The 16,040-nt window shown below is 39.4% G+C and overlaps 1 protein-coding gene across 1 annotated transcript; it reads left to right on the forward strand.

The window, feature by feature from the left end:
- The first annotated feature begins 1,469 nt into the window (after positions 1 to 1,469).
- LOC135480993 (dopamine beta-hydroxylase-like) lies at positions 1,470 to 15,522 on the forward strand. The gene is made up of 13 exons (XM_064760923.1): positions 1,470 to 1,542; positions 4,353 to 4,600; positions 6,687 to 6,830; positions 8,535 to 8,708; positions 9,234 to 9,317; positions 9,667 to 9,846; positions 10,654 to 10,756; positions 11,211 to 11,377; positions 11,956 to 12,138; positions 13,323 to 13,382; positions 13,667 to 13,794; positions 14,408 to 14,561; positions 15,427 to 15,522. Exons 1-13 carry the CDS (start codon positions 1,470 to 1,472, stop codon positions 15,493 to 15,495), a joined length of 1,767 nt encoding a protein of 588 aa, XP_064616993.1. The 3' UTR covers positions 15,496 to 15,522.
- The last annotated feature ends 518 nt before the right edge of the window (positions 15,523 to 16,040 follow it).

Here is a 16,040-nt window from a genome sequence, read left to right on the forward strand (position 1 = left end):
ATTTCTTACATACCTTTGTCTTTGGGAGTTAGTGTTAAACGTTGTTGTGGAAATGAATCTTGCGATTATTGACTTGGAACGCCCTCTACGGACTACGAATGGTATGGGAATGTCGGACTTGACGCTTATATTCAAACCTTTTGACAGACATGAATTATCTTCAACGGACGATTGTCTTCAATGGTAGCGCAGCACATTGACCCAGGAACCTCTCACCAATGCGGTCATTGTAAGCTGATGTACAGCTTATGCCGGCTTCATTTTCAGTCGTACGTGAGAAAGTCTGGCGGCAATCTGCGGATGGCCTTGGGCCATGCCCGATTTCCTCCCATCACAATGTTGGCCGCCGTCGTATAAGTGAAATACTCTTGAGCACGGCATGAAACACCAATCAAATAAATAAATACGGGGCAAAGTTTACTTAGAGTGAACCAATCTTACAGCTGTATGATAAAGACTACGAGGTTAGTCATTTACAGTACAGTCGCATTCCAGCCGAATACCTTCCGCCCATCATGGCTCCGCGGTCGGCGTATGGTGGGCTCACAGTGGCCGGATCATGTTCTGTTGTATTCGTATGATCGGCGTACAATCCGATCAGGATTCGTTTATGATGGCGCCACCATGTTACATCGGTCAATCCGAGCATGATTTTATGACGTCACCTTAACTGCTACATATGTATGTTCTTGGGGCGATTCAATGTGAAAAGTCTACAACAATGTAACTGTTTAGGTGTCTGTAGGTTATTTACTACAGCTACTGAGTGTTCCCAATCTGTACAAGCGTGTAAGTTTAAAATCTACATTGCACCAGTTCAAGTCCAGTCATTGCTGGCTTCCTCTCCGGCCGTAAGTGGGAAGGCCTTCAGCCACCTGCGGATGGTCGTGGGTTTCCCCCGGGCTTTGCCCGGTTTCCTCCCACCATAATGCTGGCAGCCGTCGTATTATTGAAATATTCTTGAGTACGGCGTAAAACACCAATCAAATAAATAAATAAATTAAAATGTACATTGTATTACATATGCTCGGTGTATGCGTGCACAATAGTCCCCGACAAATTTTGCGGGAAGAGCAGGAAAACATACTTCTCTTTTACGGATTTGCCGTAAATAAATTCGTAACAAACACAGTATGAATACTGGCCAATTCTGATCAGGATAATACGCCCATGGTGGTACCATGAAGGGCCCGCCATGAGCGTACGATCTTCAGGATGTCAGGATGGCCCATAGGGAGTGGATCAGAGTCCCTGTATGATGGTCGTACCGTCAGCGCATGACCCAGCCACGTTTAGGGGATAGTATATTCGGTTAGGATCCGACAGCACTGTATATGCAACCTATTAGGTCATAATATTCACGTTTTACATTTTTTATTCACATGCTTGGTTGATATTTGTATGTTGTGGAAACAAGGCTTAAAGCCGCTAAACGGGGCCTCCGTGGCCAAGCGTGCTAGTGCGGCGCAATGATCCAGGAGCTTCTCGTCATTGCAGTGGTTGTGAATTCAGATCCAGCTCATGCTGGCTGCCTGTACTGTCGTAAGTGGGGAGGTCTGTCAACAACTTGCGTATGGTCGTGGGTTTCGACCGCCGTTGTTTCTGTGAAATATATTCGGGTATGGTGTAAAACACCAATTAAATAAATAATAAAGCCGTTAAACAAACTTTATACCACTACCAACATTTGGAACAGTTAATTCGTGAATTTTGTATTTGTGCAGATCTGTTTCACTTACGACAGATTTGATGGTTGTTTCACGTCGCACTGAAGTCTACTCAAGTAAACTCGTTAGTAATAGATCTGAGCTTAAGTCTTGAGTCATACTTCGGTAATCTTTTTAACACCTCGTGTTAGTACGAGACAAATATGACGGGGAACACTTCTAAATCAATGTGAATACATGGACCGTCCTGTCTGGTGTTTGTGGCATGGCAGTCCAGTGAGGCAGCACTTGAATTATGTCCGCGACGACTCCGCCGTGCTAAAGGGAGACACCATCGTGATATACATGGGTGGTTGAGAGTGGCGTTAAACGAGGGGGAAAATTTGCAGCAAAATGGAGTCGATGCCTATTTTCTGGAAGTGTATATTCATTGTCTGCCCGGCATCATTGAAAACTGATGACTGCTTCTCTCTTGTGTGTTACCGGCTTTATTTCTTATTTGTATAATTTCTTACATACCTTTGTCTTTGGGAGTTAGGGTTAAACGTTGTTGTGGAAATGGATCTTGCGATTATCGACTTGGAACGCTCTTTACGAACTACGAATGGTATATGAATGTCGGACTTGACGCTTATATTTGATCAATGCACCAATGTCACTGTACATATTTGTACACAAATCAGCACAAATCAGCCTTGTTTGACACCAAAGTTGTCAAAGGTCAAATGTTACATTCCCATTATTTTCCTTATACTTTATCATCCATTTCATGCTGATGATTAGGTCTCAGTATAACTTCATTTCCACGTGCAACAATCAGAGGTGACTGAAGGTTTTAAACGAAAAAAACAAACAGCAAATAAAGGATCTAGTGTATCGAAAACTTGGGCAACATTGTGATATACGTCCGAAATTGTAAAAATACCAGCCACGAAATTTTCTGACTTCGCTGAAGTTTAAAAGTGAGGTTAAATCTTGGCGTTAAATCAGACATTCGTATACCACCTGCTAACCAAAAACCAACATACGAACAACACAAACCAACAACGAACTAAGATATATATGAAACTATGAAGACGAATTCATACAAACAGTCATGGTTGTTGAAAATATTTGCAAATCAAAACCTATCGAAAGTAGCGTATATATACCCGACTTCTCTTCTTTCTCACTAAATCTGTAACAAAATACTTGCCGTGGAATTATCAGTGTACATTTACATGTGAAAGTTTAAGACTACCCATACCTTAAGTTAAGAACAGATGCAAAGAGTAGTTTTTAAGCCTGCAGGACAGTTGGAAAATGCCAGTGCTGTACAAAATCAGACCCTTATTAACTGGTTTAAGCTCAGTAATGATGTCAACACAGGCATCTAATACCTTTATTCCGTTTATGATTTTCGAGAATAAAAATGAAATGCTTTTCTTTTGCCTCATGTTTTCTTTATACAGGAGAGACAACAGCATAGAAAGTAAACTCAGAACAGTGACTTATGTGTGATAATTGGCAAATAGTTACATGTATTCCGGGTGAAATACGGCCTCTTGTCAATTTACCTCAGTCAAGTTTTTGTTTTAAGTGTTCATGTAAATGCTTAAAAGGTAGCAACGTACAAGCCTCCTTAAGTAAAAATAGTGAAGTGATCGTTTGCAGTTCGAATTTTGTAGACGTCATTGGGCTCAATGATTAATCAAAATACAATCACATTAAAACAATGCGAGGGGCCATGCATGCTCCACATATGCTGTCTTTTATTTTACATTCGCCGAAACCGTCACTTGTCTGAACCAAAGAGAGCAGGCATTGTAGAGCTCCGTTTGCAGCGATGTCGACGATTGGTCCGCTTCTCTGACAGCCCGTCTCTGTCTTCACATAAGGCCAGGGGGCAACGATCGATTTTTCCACCACCCACTCGGACTATTGACAAATATTTGAACGGCCCTTATGAAGTTACGAAGCTGGAAGCGTTCTCTGAGCATCGTGTCACTGACGTAAAGACGTTGAAATATGGCACTTAAGGCTTTTGTCTTAATTGTGGGCTTTCACCGCGAATGTGCTAACCACAAGGTAGCGGAGAGACGCCAGAGAGAGAGCAAAGGGCTTCATTTTCATTAGTCCTGCGAACCTGGTTTTAATTGCCTCTTTACGCCTAATTGGTAACAATTGGTCATTAAGGAACACTGCGAGGTAATTGAATTCGGAATTCAAGAATGCTGTAATGACATGAAGAAAGGACCCTTTCTGTGATCTTTCCTCGCAGAATTCAAATTTTGACTTGCGTTGAAGGTTTGGCAATTGCTTGCTGTCAACACAGGTTAAATATCTCTGTTCCCGAACAAATAGTTTCAGAGTTATGATTCACAATAATGCTGTGATATTAAGGTTACGGAAGAGTTCGCCTTTCGTGATGACAAAAGCTGTCGGTTATTTTTTCTTATTGCGGTGCACAACCAGCACAGTTTTGAACTCAGAGAAGCATAGCAGTTCTTCAACGGTAACGGTTATTTAATCTTCATAGTAGACAGATTCATTCATAGGTGTGGGATAAGAAAATAATCTGCTACCTGTATTACCAAAATTGTTGCAAATCAAGATCGGGGTATAGCCTACTTTATCAGCAATTCTAACACACGGATGCCATGGTGAGTTACGGAACTGTTATCTTGTGGTCCGTCTGTCTGTCAGTCTGTCAGCTGTACAAGACGGCATTAGCCAGGTCCCGAGGACTTAGGTACGGCACTTATCTGGACCATACCCATCGCTTTCACCTGGCCTGGGACGTGGATTACCCCCGGGAAACTGTGAATTTCCACCTAACAGTTCGTGTTGGCACAGACCAGTGGTTTGGGATGGGATTCTCGGATTATGGAGAGTCCACAAACGCTGATGTTCTTGTCGTGTGGACGAATTCAAGAGGAACACATTTCTTCCAGGTGAGTTTGTGAAGTAAACTCAGCAAGTTACCCCCTCCACAAGATTGAAAATTAAATACTCTGGGTTCACAAAATATAAAATTCAAGAAATGATATGGTTAGAGAGTCCGCCACAATGTCGGGAGACCAGGGATCAACCCAGGTCGGGTCATACCAAAGACTTTGAAAATGATACTTGTTTCGGCCTCGCTTGGAGCTCAGTACATTCAGAAGTTAGAGTAAGGAAACATGGCTACTTAAAACCGAATATTGAATCGTATACAACCTTTTTTCATTTGCTGAAGTTCATGAGCAGAAAATGAACGATTTGTATTTAACCTTTTGTAACTATCCTTGAAATCACATTGCTACGTGTAGATGGCGTTGTTGCCTAGATAGCAGAGACATTTCGGGAAAAACAAGTCACGAGAAAGTGTATTCAAGATGTTTTCTGAAAGGGTCACTTCTGTTTGGATTCTACGATGAACGTGTAAGAATCATGTGTAGTTTGCATGGACCAGGGTCATCAAAATGGTCAATCCGCTTTATATATCTTACTATCAGCAGTCGCGAATATATTTTATTTCCATATTTAAGAAGTTTTTTTTTAAAACATCTTCATGTAAATGCTTACATATTAGCAAATTAAACATCACAACATGTAGCACAATGTCTTAAACAGAATTAGAACAAAATGCAGCGATGTTAAATGCAGTTTATTGGATGTCTCCGATCTAGAATTACTCAAAATGACGTGTTGTCATTACATTTAACATGCAGTAACATAAAACTCTTTTAAACGGATTTATACCGCATGGATCGTTTGTGCGTAATCAAACTGATGACTAACAGATAGGAGTATATGTCTTAAAACCAAACTTCTAGACAGGAGGTTCATTTTACAATAAATAAAACTCTCCAGAATAATGACTGACCATATCGTAAAATGGATTACAGTTACTAGTTCGTAAATGGGCCAAGAATGGATTAGAGTTACCAGTCGGTAAATGGGCTAAGAATGGATTACAGTTACCAGTTGGTAAATGGGCTAAGAATGGATTACAGTTACCAGTTGGTAAATGGGCTAAGAATGGATTACAGTTAAGAAAATGCATGAAACGTGAATAATCCTAGCTGGATGAGGTCTATAACAACTCTGATGGCAAATGTACAAACAGCAAGATGTACAAACAGCATAATGTACAAACAGCATGATGCACAAACAGCATAATGTACAAACAGCATAATGTACAAACAGCATGAAGTACAAACAGCAAGATGTACAAACAGTATGATGTACAAACAACATAATGTACAAACTGCATAATGTACAAACAGCATGATGCACAAACAACATAATGTACAAACAGCATAATGTACAAACAGCATGATGCACAAACAGCATAATGTACAAACAGCATAATGTACAAACAGCATGATGTACAAACAGCATGATGTACAAACAGTATGATGTACAAACAACATAATGTACAACCTGCATAATGTACAAACAGCATAATATATGCGGCAAGTTACCAACACGCCGCTCCGCGAAATATAGAAAATATCTAGTTCAGTACAGTAACAGCTTAGTTTAAAAATTCCAAAAATCTACTTACCGTCGGACTTCGTCCTTATTGCTCTACAATATTGTGGTTTGAACAGTGATTTTGTTACGACATTGAAAATAAAGTCTTTGCCTCCAGTTGTACTGTTTTTTGTGTTGAACGTTGTTTTTAGGAACTGTCCTTGCGATTTTTGACCTGGAAGGTCTATTTTGACGCCTAGATCTGTGGCGTAAATTACATTACATTTATATGGAACCAAGGTTCTTGCAGAATAATTGTGTCCTAAATGCGAGGATTTCCTAATGGGTCAAAATGGAAGAAACCAGTAAATAATATAATTACACATATTTTTTTCTCTGTTCTTGACGGAAAAAGGTGGGGGGGGGGGGGGGGGGGTAAAAAAATTGATCATTTTTGATGGTCATTTCATAATCACGATTGAGAATATACCGTCTTGTTAACAATTACGTTTGTCACATTTATAACAGTTTCGTTGTCAATCGTTTGTTCGGCGGAAAACATATGTGGGCTTTTTTCAGGATGCTTATACAGACAGCACAGGACGTTTACACATCGACAGGAAGCAGGACTATCACCTGACCGACGCATGGTCACGTGGTCACGAGACAGAGCTCGTGTTTAGCCGGAAGTTCGAGACTTGTGACGGGGGATACGTCTTTGATGTAAGATTCCACTTTGTTAATTAAAAAAGCACAAGGGAAATAAATAAATGAAATAAGTATAAATTAAACTACCTGTAGAGGGAGACTATTGGCACCCACCAGAAGTTTCTGAGTTCTTGATCAATGTCGTCACATGCTCAGTTTAAACTTTCGATTCGGCTTTGCACCAGGAGGTATATCAGGGCGGTGGTTTTCATCGAGTACAACCTGTTTCCTCCACCAATAACTTAGATCGCAGTTATGTAAGTATCATTTTTTGAAAAATATCCACAAATTCGGAATATCTGCTGTATGGCCTATTGTCAATTTACCAAAGTCAGGGCTTTATTCTAACTGTTCGTGTAAATGGTTAAATAGTACACGCCTCCTAGCACTATGGGTGAAGCAGAATTATGTAAAAAAAAAATCAAAATATGCAGTGATGTTAAATACAGTACATTAGACGTCAGTGCTCTAGAATTACTCAGAATGTAGTAGTGTTATAACATTTAAACACATTAAAACAATACAAAGGGGCCACCCTATCAGGTGAATCCTGGTTTATGCAGGAATACAATATAAAAGATTACAGCCTAGATCGTAAGACTGGAGCAGCGACAACAGTGTGATAGTTGGCAAACCGAAGAACAGACCGACAAAGAGACAAGCAAACGTTCAGGCCGATTTCTAGAGAGCCCTTTGTCACAGCTGAAAATATGTTTTCGTAGCTTTTTCTTGCATGTGTCGAAGAGTTAATTTAATTTTATTGCTAAGGCAGATAAATTTACCCACATTCGGAGCATTTTTCTCAAAAGAGGTTTTCCAAAATAGAAGATTTTTTCGTAAAAATGTTGTACAGTTTTTAGTCAGATATTAAAATCTATAGAGAACCGGCGTATCCAAGACACTTGAATTCCCGGAGAACAAAGTCAATAACGCTCGCCATGCCAAGTGTTCCACTGTTTGCCAGGCGTCTCGGCTTCTGCTAGGGCAATATCCGGCCTGGAAACGGATCCGGAAACATATGCTCGCTCATGCGTGCTCGCTGTGCAATATCACGTTTGTTTTTCTCGACAAATGGCCTCCAGTGTTTTCATTAAAGGAGAAGCGTGATAAATTGATGAGAACAGGTCTTCCTTATTGCTGTGCCATTAGTGGAACATTCGTCTCCAGGAAGGCCCATACATGACCAATTCATGATGCGATCATCGATTCATGAGGACATATTGTCATCGCCGTTGCTATCGTTATTCTTACGGCTGTGCTTTCTGCCCATAGCCGTCTTTTTTGGTACAACGACACTCCTGTGATTGACGAACACCTTGTACAGGATTCATCTTCAGGCAGTCTAAAACTCTAATTGTATAGGATGATGCATATGTGTAGGTACCGATATCATTTCCTTTTGAAAATCGGTTAGTACATGTCTTTGAATCATTCACCTAATGCATTGTTCGACTACTTCGTCAATGACAAATGAGGTTTCCAGGCTCTATATTCAATCTCGCTAGTCAGAATGCATCTTTTAATTAAAAAGTTTGCTAGGTGCCTGACAAAGGGCGGTAGTTTACACTTGGCATTCCGGTTTTCCTCCACCAATATGTATTAATGTCGTTTCTGCACTATGACATTAAACATCAGTCAATGAAGGAAATAAAACATGGCAAAAAATATTCCAGTACTGCGTTTAGGAATTTAAATCGTCAGATATTTGATCTTTCTCAGAATGGAACCACCCATATCATCTATTTCGTCGGCCGTGGAAATCCTAAATCCGTTTCCGGTGTCAATGTGACGTCACTGCATCCGGGACTTCAACGCGTGCAGCTTCTGAAACCTGATATACCGACCCCTTTGTTGCCACGTGACACGTGGACATTTGATATACTGGCGCCAAAGGTTGGTGGTTAAAATAGTCTCTGACAAAATACAAGGCTGTTTCTTATATTGCATGAACGGCCGTAAATGGGAAGGTCTTGCAGCAAGCTGCGGGCGATCGCCGGTTTCCTCCCACCACAAAGCTGGCCACCGTCGTATAAGTCAAATATTGTTGAGTACGGAGTAAAACGCCAATCAAATAAATAAATAAATATATTGAACGAAACCCGAAAATCAACATTTTTTACGATCAAGCATCAAATATACACCGGCTACATGTTTGTGTTTTCCCATTCATATCATTTCTGGCTATACACTTCTTTTCTTACGTTAAAACACATTTTGGTGGATTTATCATTGACCTTCATGTCGATGTTATAAACAACCATTACCACAAAGGTACCTTCCAACTACTATCGGTAGCATATATCAGCAATTGTAAGAATTGTTGTGTGATATTTTATAATAAAGATAAATGCTTCAAGAACAACAGGGGATTGTTAACGATAACGATAAAAACAAAGAATTATCTGCTGGACTCAACAGGTACGAGTACCAGGCAAAGAGACAACCTACTGGTGGTACAGGACAAAGTTACCTCCCCTTAGAAAGAAGCATCACATCATTCAGGTTTGAGGCTTTGTCTTTATTCTCTGATTCCTTTGCTCTCCATTTTTCGTAGAAATGATATGAAACATTTTGTTAATGTCTTCTCCGTATTTTTAAAGGACGAAGTGTTTTGCTGTTTTCTTAACATTTAATTGAGGGCCTGGATATGCCATTTTTGGGTCTGCACTTTCCACTTTAATTCATGCTTTACTGTCATCTCTGCAAAATGTTTCTGCAAATTCCATCTATCTTTATTTAGCTTATTATATTTCCACATATTATTCATACAAGTTATCCTGTGTGTCACCAATAAACGGGATAGTTAAAACTTGTTTCATGGGTGACTGAGCCAGTCCACTTTTTGTTCCAGTTTGAAGGAATCATCCAAAAAGGGAACGAAAACCTGGTTCATCACATGGAGGTGTTTCACTGTGAGGTTGGTGCCAAAACAAGGATCCCGAATTTTAACGGACCTGGACTTGGTGAAGGCAAACCTCCGCGGCTGGAGAGCTGTCGAAAAGTCATCGGGGCTTGGGCAATGGGTGCCAAGGTAAACAGTTGTTGTGGAACCATCCAGCAGGCCCCCCGACCAGAACATACTGACAATATGGCTACACGTGTACTTTCAAACTTTTCCTGACTGAACAATCGTTGATAACCAACTGACATAATGGCCATCATCTTATAGTTAAATATCATTTATATCGCTAGTTATATGCATCTGTGTGGAATTGTAACGGTACTGTTGCTTTAAATTATACACAAAAATTTTCGATACAAGCACAGTTACTTCTTCTTTCATTACCACCAGTTCCTAGAGAGTAAGGTCGATAGAATATTAACATTCAGTGGAAGTGCCAACATAGCCTAGATACCGACCTATGACAACAATACGTATGTATGCTTTGGTTTTTACGTCGTGCCAAAACACCCGACATGACACCTTGCCAAGTCACATTATAGTAATGTTGTGCTAGCCAGTCTTGTTTCCTTACTCATCTCAGTGCTGACCGCAAAGCAAAGCAGTCTTTGATGTGAACCGGCCCCGTCCCAGGTCTGCCGACGCTCTAACCACTAGGTCTCTGGCCGTACGCTCGAAGGTCTGCCAGCAACCTGCGGATGGTTGTGGGTTTCCCCAGGGCTCTGCCCGGTTTCCACCCACCACAATGCTGGCCGCCGTCGTATAAGTGAAATATTCTTGAGTACGGCGTAAAACACCAATCAAATAAATAAATAAATAAATCTAACCATTAGGCCAGCAAAGCCAATAATATAGGGAGTTCGAAGGAATTACATATGTATTGAATATTAATGATACCGCCTAACCCAATCATATTACTTGTAACATCATTCTCAGGCCTTACCATACCCGGATGAAGCGGGATCGCCCATTGGTGGAGAGAATTACTCCCGGTATGTTCTCCTGGAAGTGCACTACAATAACCCTGGCTTGAAGACTGGTAAGCGAACACTGCGTGCTAACGATGAACAAAAGATCTGATGATGACATCACCTTTTACTGAAAATTTTAGAACAGCCACAGCACGGATCTTAAAAGCTAACAGGCAAAAAAAAACACTAACGTGATTTCAAATGAAAGACCATAAACGATTGTCCATAAAAATAGTTCTATTTATTTTTTAAAAAAATTTTCCAGCCTAGTAATAAGCATTGGGAACGTCCGATACGGAAATCTTTTGATGTCACAGACATTTTGTGTTTTCATCTCCATTCTGTTATTGAAGTTAGTCCATTTATATCATTAAACCGCTTTACACCGTGCTTTTTATTTCGCTGATACGACGGAACAGATGGAGCCATACACCTTGGTGTCGCCTTGACCGATTATGTTAAACGCCAACAAGTGGCATCGATGGGCTTTTTAAAAAATATATCGTATTTCTTTTAAAATAGGCGTGATTGACCAATCAGGTATTCGTTTTTACGTGACGTCATCACTCCGGAAGTATGACGCGGGTATAATGGAGCTAGGATTAGAGTACACCAACAAAATGGCGATTCCACCTGATCAGCCTCACTTCCATCTCACTGGATACTGCGTGTCGGACTGCACTCGAGTGGTATGTACCTATCCCGGATGTATATTAATTTTTTTACTCAGATGGAGGGATTTGCGTTGCTTTCATGTGATACTTTGTTAAATGTGATGACAACACAATATTTTGAATAACATTAGACCATGGATGTGCAATTAACTCCCGTTAACACTGCTGCAATTTTGTACTTGGTCTTGTTTAAGCCCAAGTGCGAGTCTAGCATTTGACTTGCCAATATGTAAGCATTTACCTTAACAGATAGAATATAACCTTAAGGTAAATCGAGAAGAGGCCGTATTTCACCGGTTACATGTGACAGTTTACCATTTATCACACCCTCCTTGCTGCTGTGATTTTCTTTTCTGTGATGTATATATTTTATATTGAATACTATACTGTTGCATGTATACTTTTGTATTGTATTGACTATAATTGGGACTCGAACACGGTTTTGCTAGTGTCTACTAAGTTGTTCCGTAGGGACTTTGAATCTCCACGGCTGGGGAATTTAAATTGTTTAAATTTTTTTAAATAAATGTTAACAATATATTGATTCAATATTTGTTTCCTTGGGCTATTTTTTTTTCAATGTGAATTTCCAGGGACTACCTAGACAAGGGATCAACATATTTGCTTCTCAGCTTCACACTCACTTGACCGGAAAGAAGGCATACACCAAACATGTCCGACATGGCCAGGAATTGCCGGAGCTGAACCGGGATAATCATTACAGTCCGCATTTCCAAGAAATCCGATTATTACCAAAACCCGTTCGTGTACTTCCGGTAAAGAGTCGTTATACATTGCGGTTTTTTAAAGTTGAAGTTGGGGTTATAGAAAATCCTAAAAGGGCAATTGTGAAGACCTTCAACTAAAAGGCAAAGAAAACACTGAAATGAAGTATTTATCAGATGAAATACCATGAAACACTGTCCAGGAAAATAGTTTGATTTATTTTTTTAGAATTGTTCTGGAGGACTAAAATTCAATTAAAACATAGGATTCTGTTATGCTCTGTTGGGAACCAGAGAGTATCAGTGACGTCACAGCAATATTTATGATTTGAAATCGTTCCTTTTAAGGTGCATTTGTTGAATAGCTCTAAATGAAGATACATATTGAATTATGAAATATAGCAATCTATATGAGTGTCAAGTGACAAAAAGATGAAGAAAAGTTGACATTACTTCTCCCAATATGGTCAGAAAAGGCCACAGTAAAATCCACAGTCTTAAATGTGTTTTACTAGGTTGAAAAATATTCTAAAATAATACACCAAACTATTTCCGGTATAACGGTATTTCATCTAACATGTACTTCATGCAAGTGTGTTCTTTGCCTTTAATTTCTTCCCAACATTGGTCAAACTTGAATCTATTAAAAATTCTAATAGTCTGAATGAATGAAGTTTATTTTCGTAGTGGAGTAGTAAAATGTACGAGTGCAGGTCATGGGATCATAAGACGTAACATAAAAATTTCATGACGTCATTGATTTGAGCTCTTGTTGTACTTGACGATTTAACGGTAAACTACGAAGCTTGACTAAAGGTATTAAATAAGAAATCGGAGGTAATTCTGCCATTGAAGTCCGGAAGGACCATTAAAATCAGCCAAAAGTGTATTACATGGTAATACCAACACTTTTCTTCCACAAAGTTTGAATGATTATTCAAATAAGAAATTTATTATTGTTTTATTTTGGTGAGCAAATAGCGCATTACTATGTTTGTAAATCACAAAGGCGTACGTGGGAAGGTCTGTCATCAACCTGTGGACGGTCGTGGGTTTTTCCCGGGCTCTGCCCGGTTTCCTCCGACCAAAAGGCTGGCCGCCGTCGTATGAGTGAAATATTCTTGAGTAAATCGTAAAACAAGAATCTAATAAATAACAAATAAAGTACATTTAAATCACAGAGGAATTACGCAGTCAAGAAATCATCTCTATTCTTATGTTTTCTTGTCTTCCAGGGAGACGCTCTCATCACGAGTTGTGTTGACAACACCATTGACAGACAGAATGCTACAATAGTAAGACTGAGTCTTTAACTTACACATATTTAATACATTCTTTAATTCGACCAAGTATTACACGTGAATTACACGTCTTGAGTTTTACTGGAAATATATCTGTACTGAAAACCAAGAATTAATCGTTGTTTTACCAAATATAAATAATTTCACTGTAGGATTACCAGTAGATTTTTGAGTGGATGAAAACAAACAAAGCCAAGGAGAAGCTACGCCACTCACCCTTATGTAAGACCACAACAGCGGAAGCTGGATTTGAACTCTCTACGGTATTTTTGTTGCAGGGTGGATTTGCAATTACGGACGAAATGTGTGTAAATTACGTGCATTATTACCCGGCTGTAGAACTCGAAGTCTGTAAAAGCTCCATCACAACCAACGCTCTACACAGTTTCTTCCGATTTCTTAACAAGTGAGTGGACAAAATATCTTGTAAAGTCAGAATTCAAATCTAGAAAAGAATTTTATTTCTATGTTTATAAAGAGCATTCGCGGGGATTATCTCATTTGATCAAATTCTGGCATCCGGATTTGTTATTTGCATATGGGAAATAAACAAGTAGGTGGGTTTTAGTCGAGATCAGTTAAACAGTGCTAGTCTATGCAATCGAAACAGACATTGGTATACCAGCCGTCAACCAAAAAGGAATGTTCCTCGTCAAAAATCACAAGACCAATTCACAAAACGACGTTTAACACAAATTACCAAAGAACTAAGAAAGTATATAAGGTACGAAAATAGGACGGAATCATACAAAGAGAAGCGATCAACAGGTTTCATTGATGTACGAAAGTCCTCTGTCAGACAGGTCGTTTTATACTATAAAATAGGTTAAGCCATATCGGTATGGAAATCAAACAATTAAGGCATGAAGGACTTACCCCGCAGAGAGATTTTATTGTCTAATGAAATAATTAATCTATGTATATCGTACTATATTCTTAATTATCTGATTTCATTTACAATGTATGTTGCCATGCGCCACTTACTCTGATTTATAATGGTTGTTTCCCTTTGCCGCCAGGTGGAGTGAGGAGAGGACGTCTCCAGGTCACGGTGACCGTGAGAACTATCAATCCATCAAATGGACCCCACTGAACGTGCACTTGTTAAACTCTCTCTACGCTTCCGCTCCTCTCTCCATGCAGTGCAACATGTCGTCTGGCAGGAGATTTCCAGTAAGCATGCGTACGAGCGGACAATCAGTTGCCAAAACCATACTGGTTTTCCGCTTCGCTAACGTTTAGAGCCACATTTCGGCGCCTGTATCAGAATAGGTCAAATGTCTTTATTCTGACGTTATTCAACAAAAAGCAAGTATCTGAAAAATAAAGGCACATGGCCTGTGAAACTGTGGGCTGGAGCAATTTCAACGATTTTAAAGAGAGAGTGTTCTAAACGTTTTGTTAACATTGTTGAATTGTAAGTGCATTCATGTTTGTTGAAAGTAGTTCCAATGTGAGACTTTCCTACAGAGATGTACACTCAAAAAAATAATCTGTTATTTTTAACAGAAAGTCTGCGTGATATCAGAGTGATGCTAGAATGTATTTTGTTGTTACAACACAGTATTGTGTCATATTCAGCATATATAATATTCTGTTCGTCTATATTTAACATAATAATCTACTGCAATATGTTGATCCCTTGTCTAGGTAGAATGTATTCTAGCACTCAGATAGCAGACCGTCTGTTAATTTTAACAGATTATTTCTTGAACGCACAGAGTAACAGAGAACTACCACTAACATGTGGTTCTCGCTGGATCTACCGCGGCACTACGTCGGAAATGCATTGGGGACGGCTTGCAGCACCAAATAAAATTCATTAAATCATGAATGAATTATCTAACTAATTAATGTCGAGCGTCCGGAATGGACTCATAGACTTGTAATTTAAAAGGCTATAAAAGAGATGCGCCCACAAGAAAAGACTAAAAGAATGGAACTTCTGTAATGCTATATATAGAAATTATAAATAATAAATAATTAGACAAAAACACAGGTGATTAAAAAAAATGTTTTGTTGCTTTTCTTTTCCCAGGGGGAGTGGGAAGGTATACCCCCGACAAAAATCACCGAACCATTTTGGGTCCCTGAAGAAAAGTGTTAGATGCGATGCGATTACACTGATGCCCTCAAACGTGCTGCGAGTTATTCCCACTTCGTGACGTCTTCACCCATTGAGACCACGTTCCCGAGAATGGACTGATCTGCGTTACGCATACCACTTTAATTTTGTCATTTGGGCTTTGCATTTCTTCCATCTCATGTAGGCCTATGGAACTGACCAGTAGTTAGCTGAATCGGCGAAATACTTAGATAAGTAAATGACCAAAAGTTGGTCCAGTTTAAATTTTGGCACGATTGTTTTCTAATGCGGGATGAACTTAAATCCAAAGATCATTCTTAAACTCCAACAAATTCCACTTTGACAAATTTGGATCGTGTAGGCTAGAGAAGGGTGGGAGAGGTCAGTAAACAATGTGTAATGTATACAATGTAGCAGTAATATAACAATCGAAGAGGACACAAAGTGCATCAAAGTGCAGTGTGAGTGGAACATCTGTTCCTATATATTTTGTTCAAGAGAGATAAGAAATATGGCATCGAGGTTATTCTATTTTACTACATTGAAACGAAGTGCTAATTTATTCT

Source organism: Liolophura sinensis, chromosome 13 (assembly GCF_032854445.1).
Source record: "Liolophura sinensis isolate JHLJ2023 chromosome 13, CUHK_Ljap_v2, whole genome shotgun sequence".
NCBI lineage: Eukaryota > Metazoa > Mollusca > Polyplacophora > Chitonida > Chitonidae > Liolophura > Liolophura sinensis.

Excerpts from the sequence above, each read along its gene's own strand:
- LOC135480993 (XM_064760923.1), top strand. The coding sequence starts at position 1,470 with ATGATCCAGGAGCTTCTCGTCATTGCAGTGGTTGTGAATTCAGATCCA. Across the intron at positions 11,378-11,955 it reads TGTCGGACTGCACTCGAGTG|GGACTACCTAGACAAGGGAT; the intron begins GTATGTACCTAT and ends GTGAATTTCCAG. Across the intron at positions 13,383-13,666 it reads ACAGACAGAATGCTACAATA|GGTGGATTTGCAATTACGGA; the intron begins GTAAGACTGAGT and ends TTTTTGTTGCAG.